Here is a 6,282-nt window from a genome sequence, read left to right as displayed (position 1 = left end):
CTTTGAAAACGAAAGAACAAAGGTTCTTCTTACCGCCAAGTGCTACATCATTGTCGTAAATCCATGGTCTACCAAGTAGAATATCGGTCATACTCATAGAAATGCCATCACACTAGATTTCTTCTTCATAGGACCCAACTTAAGGAGAACCGAACATCTTTGATTAACCACTATAGAGTTACCATTGAGGAGGAATACCTTACCTGGTTGAGGATGTTTCTCGGCTTGGAGGTTGACCTTTGCAATAAAAGTTTGTGAGACAACATTAACACAATGATGCAGGACAATCTTGGACCGGACCGACCCAACTGGTGTACTACCTTGGACCGACCCAAACCTAGTTGAACCGGGTCCAGTTGAGTGTTTGGATCTAGTAGGATTTTAGGAAGTTTATTTTATTTGAGAAAGTATTATGTAATCTTTTATTTTAAGGTAGTTATTAGACACGTAGGGAAATTTTCAATTTGAGTTTTATTGGGTTTCTATTTTAGTTAGCCTGGTTTTAGTAAGTAATTAGGAGTCTTTATTTTTGGGTTTTATAAATAGATGTGTAACCAACGTATTGAGATTATGCAAGAATGAATTAATAGAAAATTGAGTTTGTGGGTGTGCACACCCCCCCCCTTTCATCTTCTTCTTCTCACGGCTTCTTCTCCCCCCCCCCTCTTCTGATTTCTTCTCAGATTTCCCCTCTCCCTATGTCATATGCTTTGTAATTTCTGAGCTTACCTTATAATTTCATAACTTGACCCATATATCAGTAACTGCCCATCACATTCAGCTAAGATTTGGAGGGATTGTTCATACCTACTGGGTGTCCCTTCAATAGGAAACTTGGCCCCCATCCAAATTTTTGTGAAGGCTGTACTGAATATTGTTTGTTTTCTGGTTATTTGGGCCTTGTTAATACCCTGTGATAGGCTACTTTTAGTTGCTGTTGACCCTGACCTTTGGTTGGGTTTATTCTAAACCCTTGTTAGAGTTTGTTAGAGTTGTTAGTTGCTGTTGCTGGTTGTTAGGTGTACTGTTGCTGAGAATAATATCAGTGTCTGATTTGATTGTAATTAAGATACTCTTCTGGGTTAAGTCACTTGTGACTTGGCTCGACATTAATTAATCTAATGCAAGATACTAAAATTTGAAAAACCCTACCCAACATAAGGGAGGCTCTGATACCAATTGCTGGAGTAGGTTCTAGAATGCAATGGAAATATTAAATTTAATGCAATTAATCCCCTATGATCAATCCTCATGTTGGTATAGAGTACAATCAAAATTTTCCAACCATTGGAAGGGGAGAACAGTTACCTTCAGTATCACATGTGCAATACCGTCTAGAAACTTAGCTCTTCCTCTATCTAGCAACATAGGGAAACCTCTATAGCAAATACTTTCGCAACGATTGTCGAACAAACACAGGAGGGAGATCTCTCTCACAATTACTACAAGGGTTTTCAACCCTGATTCAATCTCAAGAATTAGAGTATAAACCCTAATCACAATGAATGAGAGAGGAGAGATAAGATGGTAGGGAGGGAAAAAGAAAAGCAATGAATTCTCCTCCCCCATCCACGATTTTAATATAAAGGAAATTAAAAAGTGATTTCTGATAGCGCATATATTTGTTGTTTTGTTTTCTCCTCAGTAAGGTGTTGGGTTGCTTGTTTGTTGATGTCTTCGGGATCCATCCCCGCTTCTCCCATATTTATTATCCCTCGCGCATCGGTTCTGCATCAGATGATGAGCCCATGCGAAAACTTTCTCTTTTATTGGCGCCCGGCTATTAGATTGAGTCGAAAGCCTACCAACGCATAAACTTTCTCCATATTTATATGTTTTCTCTTTGTTTCTAATAAATTTGATTACCACTTAAAAAATTGATTTTCAAAATTGCATCAAGTGCTTTCTCTCAAATAAAATAATATATCTATTATCTCCTTCATCCCTCTTGAATTATCAACATAATCCTAATTAAACTTAATGCTACTAAAGAGTCCTAGGTTGCTAAAATAGGGAAGAGGTAGGATCCCATTGACATGTCTACTTCCAATATAACATTGGATAATGTCTTTAACTCCCAATTAAAGGTATTTACCAATGCGTACATCAAAAGTAAAATAACTCTTATTTCTCCCAAGACAATAATTAATTATGCTCAGGTTCCTCCACTTTAACAGCATCAAATAATAGTTCTCAGGGCATGGTAATAATTATTGTTGCCACCCTAGATTGTCGTAACTCTGTGTATAAAGAATCTGTACCATTGATTGGACCATAAATTTATTTCAAAGGCATTTAGAAAATAAATATTAATACTAATTAATATTTCAACCAAAAAATTGTAAACTATTTACCAAACATGCCACCGAATCCGAATTTCATCCAATCATGAATAGACACCCTCTGATATACTCCATTATAGGGAGTGGATTCCATGTTGAGCGTCTCTTTCGTACATAGCTCAACACCATGAATCCAACCACATGTCCATATCGTTATATAGTCCGAAAGACATCACCCGTTGATACCCCAAAACCCATAATGCCTAACCATGACGATGAGAACGTCTCAAGTCAGGGGACCAATTGAAAGCTACCTATGAGAATCTTATTGCTTAAGCATCTAACAATACTCCATTTAAGATTCTCGAGTGATCTAGTCCAATATACATATGTATGTACACTCACACTTGTGTCTCGAAATCATCATTCCGGAGAAAACACAATATAAGTGTGTTGGAATCATCATTACGGAGAATACACAATGTAACAACTGTATGAACAAAATGCCCAATTTCGTTCCTAGTCATGAATACTTTTAGGTTTAAACCTAAGGACAACCACAGCTCATTAATATCATGTATAATAAAATGAATTACATAATTTAATTATTGAATTTGATGGACACACTTCCAACATCACGTCTATGTCTCTCATCAAAGCAATGGGAGCTAGCTTGAAGAAAAGAGATAAGATCATGTGGTAATGAGTTTAAGATTTAAATTAAGTTTCCCTATGACTTTACAAATTACTTTGGGTGGGATGAGATGTTGAGATAAGGGTGTCAAACGGTCAGTTTGGTCCAATTTCGATCGGTTTTCCTATATCAGATCGACAAACCAATTTCTATAGTTCCATGTAGTCAACTTTCTCTACATAGTTTCATGTCTTAAGATTCAGGATCACCTATCCCTGTCCTCTCCCTCACACCATTCTCTCTATTGGCAATTACAATTGGGTATGGCTACGTCTCCTTTACTCAACAACGTATGATCTCCACTAGTCTTCAAGGCTTTGAGCATGCAATGTTTCTCACAAGTTCAATGAAATTATGTAAAGGAATAGAGGAATCAAAAGTTACAACAGAAGTTATTCTGCACACATGTATACCAAACCCATTTCTAAATTTATAATGTATTCAATCTAGTAATAAACTAAGCATTTATTATTTTTGACCAGTCATAAATACAAATAGAAATTATACCAAAGAGAGCCTAAGTTGCAATAAAAACAACCAACAGGGAAAAAACAAAATCAGTATCGGAGAAAATCCAAGCTAAATACAGAAAAACAAAGGAAAACTCAATTTAACCTGTCCTTATCCAAATAATCTGAGAGTTTAGGTTGGCTACACGAGTCCTGTTCCACAATTCCACTCTATCTAGGAGCACATCACCCACAAAAAGCAAAAGAAGCACTAGCTAACATAGACAGAAATCAATATCTAACCATTTACCCTAAAACAATATGGAGAATTGTTCTATGTTATTGCTAAAATATCGTACCCAAATTGAGAACAGCCCAAGAAACTACGGATACAAAATTGGACAAAAAATTTGTTCTCCTGACCGAGTAGGCAAAAGCACATACCGAATCACTGCTGCTGCTGCTGCTGATTCTGTTGCTGTTGCTGAGGATTCGGTGGTGGGGGCATACCAGGACGTGGTGGACCATAAATTGGAATAGTGCCACCAGGTGGAGGCGGCATTCCCGGTCGTGGAGGGGGTGGACCTGGCATACCTGGTCGTGGTGGCGGAGGTAGTCCCCTCATCATTTGAGGCGGAGGCATCATCGGCCGCTGCCCAAACTGCGGTGGCACTGGGAACGGCTGAGTTGGCCCAGTGCCAGGCCGAGGAGGGAACTGAGAAGGCCCCGGTGGTGGTGGGCCTCTACCCAGCGGCTGTGGGGGTTGCCCAGGGAAACCAGGCATCTGTCCTGGCGGACGAATCACCGGACCCTGTGGATAAGCCATTGGCGGTGCTGATAGCTGCGGTGGCCGTGAAATCTGAGGTTGCATCATATTGGGAGCCGGCCCACCAACACCACGAACAGGACCAGCAAGCCCAGGTTGAGCCTGCACAAGCGGCGCTGTAGGGATTCCACGGCCTGCGGCACGGCCAAGACCAGGGCCAGCCATGGCAGCAGCACCGACTGCTTTAGCTCGTGATTCTTCAGGAGGAGGAGGACCTTCAACAGTCATGGACACAACCTCTTCTCCACGGAGAAGAACAAGCCCTAGAGTTCGTCGTTCCTCGCGTTCTTCGTTCTTCTTACCTTTTGCAGGTGGGAGCTTACGGAACTCTTCGCAATCGCCGAGGACGAGATTCATGTGTCGATCGAAGGCCATGAACTTACCGACGAGCTGACGGCCATCTTGGATTGTCACGCGCATCCTATAATTGATATATTGGAGCATCTTTGAACTCTTCGACATCGACATTGTTGCTCAGTTGTGATTGTTTCTATACTACTGCGAAATGTAGAAAACTTAGGTAGCTAGAAGATTAGGGTTTTGGTGGAGAGTTTTAGGGTTTCTGTGAGTTTGAAATAGAGACGCAAATTCTAACGTGTTGATCGGAGAAAAATGGCCGGAAACAGATCTAGGGTTTTGAAGTGGCGATTGAAGAAGAGTTTTGGCTTCTTAGGTGGGGAGAGGGACGGAGAGGCTCAGAGAAAAGCAAACCCTTGACCTCCTAAAAAAAGGTTAATTCGTAATCGGGTCGGGTTTTATCTTTCTTTCTTTTCTTTTTTTTTTTTTTTTTTTTTTTTTTTTTTTTTTTTTTTTGGGAGTGATAAAACAAGAAAGATATGTATTAAGATAAAGAAATATATGTGGTCAAGTGCTTAGCGCACTTGGTAGCTAGTGGTGCGTAAAGGCCCATTGCTATTAGGAGGTCTTGAGTTCAAGTCTTCTGGTTCACATCCTACATCCCCCCCTTACCTATCAAAAAAAAAAAAAGATAAAGAAATATATACAGTTTTGTTGATTAGAGCATGACGAGCCAGTTTCGTAGCTATAGTTGTATAAAACGGTTCTCCCTGAACTATAAACTTAATGTTATATGAGTTTGAAATATAGAGTAGATCTTTTAGATGTTGCCAGGGCCAGGCCAATTTGGTTGGAGATGGAAGAACATCGGTGATCTTAGGGTGAGAACACCAAATTTCTTGAATCTGCAACCCCAAAACTTAAGCTTGATCCAACCCAGTCCGAATACTGTATAATACCGGCTCCAATTCCGACGACGCAGACTGAAAACCAGCTACAAAAAAGGTAAGTCTATCTCTTGTCAAAAAATAGTAAGATCATCCTACTGTACTCAACCCTGGTATGTAGTATCCTGCACAAATTAAAACATGAAAGTATAGTTTTGGTAAGCCACGAAATTGTGAAAACGACAAGCAAATATCCGGATCATTATTTACATTCGGGGATGCAATCTAGGGGAGGATAATTTCATGTCAGCTAAATACAGTGAAATTAGCTTTTTAATCCGAGTCGAACTAGGACTGTCGGACCCAAACATAACCATATTTCGGGTAGTCCATATAAAATAGCAAGTTATAATAAAAACATTAAAAAACCAAACTAGAGATTGTTTATTGAGGTTTGTTTTGAGGAGCAAAGAAATGCATAATTCTAGCAGATTTGGAGAGGCCAAATATTCAATTCTAAAGCCCAGAGGTCCTGCTACCCATAGATGCTTAACCCAATCACAAGATATGAATAAGTGCCAGTATGATTCTGCGCAATTTCCACATAGAGCGCAGGAAGGGTCGATCGGAAGCCATTTTGAGAGAGCAGCCTTGATAGGGAGTCTTGCATTCAGAAGACGCCAGAAGAAAATTTTAAATTTCAAATGGATGCGAAGTTTCTAAAAAAATTTCCAACAAGCATTGTTAATCAGATGATTGTGCTTAATGGAAGGATTCAGTCTAGTGGCAGCTAACTTAGTTTTGAAGAGGCTTTGCTTGGATGGTATATACCACCAGCCATCTTCAC

The 6,282-nt window shown here is 39.8% G+C and overlaps 1 protein-coding gene across 1 annotated transcript; it reads right to left on the bottom strand.

The window, feature by feature from the left end:
* Positions 1–3,560: 3,560 nt before the first annotated feature.
* Positions 3,561–4,882, bottom strand: LOC122663657 (small nuclear ribonucleoprotein-associated proteins B and B'-like). Its single transcript, XM_043859269.1, has one exon. The coding sequence runs from the start codon at positions 4,717–4,719 to the stop codon at positions 3,874–3,876; it is 846 nt and encodes a 281-aa protein (XP_043715204.1). The 5' UTR covers positions 4,720–4,882; the 3' UTR covers positions 3,561–3,873.
* Positions 4,883–6,282: the final 1,400 nt, after the last annotated feature.

Source organism: Telopea speciosissima, chromosome 6 (genome assembly GCF_018873765.1).
Source record: "Telopea speciosissima isolate NSW1024214 ecotype Mountain lineage chromosome 6, Tspe_v1, whole genome shotgun sequence".
Classification (NCBI taxonomy): domain Eukaryota; kingdom Viridiplantae; phylum Streptophyta; class Magnoliopsida; order Proteales; family Proteaceae; genus Telopea; species Telopea speciosissima.
Note: the sequence above shows the minus strand (reverse complement) of the source record. Positions and strands in the feature narration are given on the sequence as shown.

Excerpts from the sequence above, each read along its gene's own strand:
- LOC122663657 (XM_043859269.1), bottom strand. The coding sequence starts at position 4,719 with ATGTCGATGTCGAAGAGTTCAAAGATGCTCCAATATATCAATTATAGG.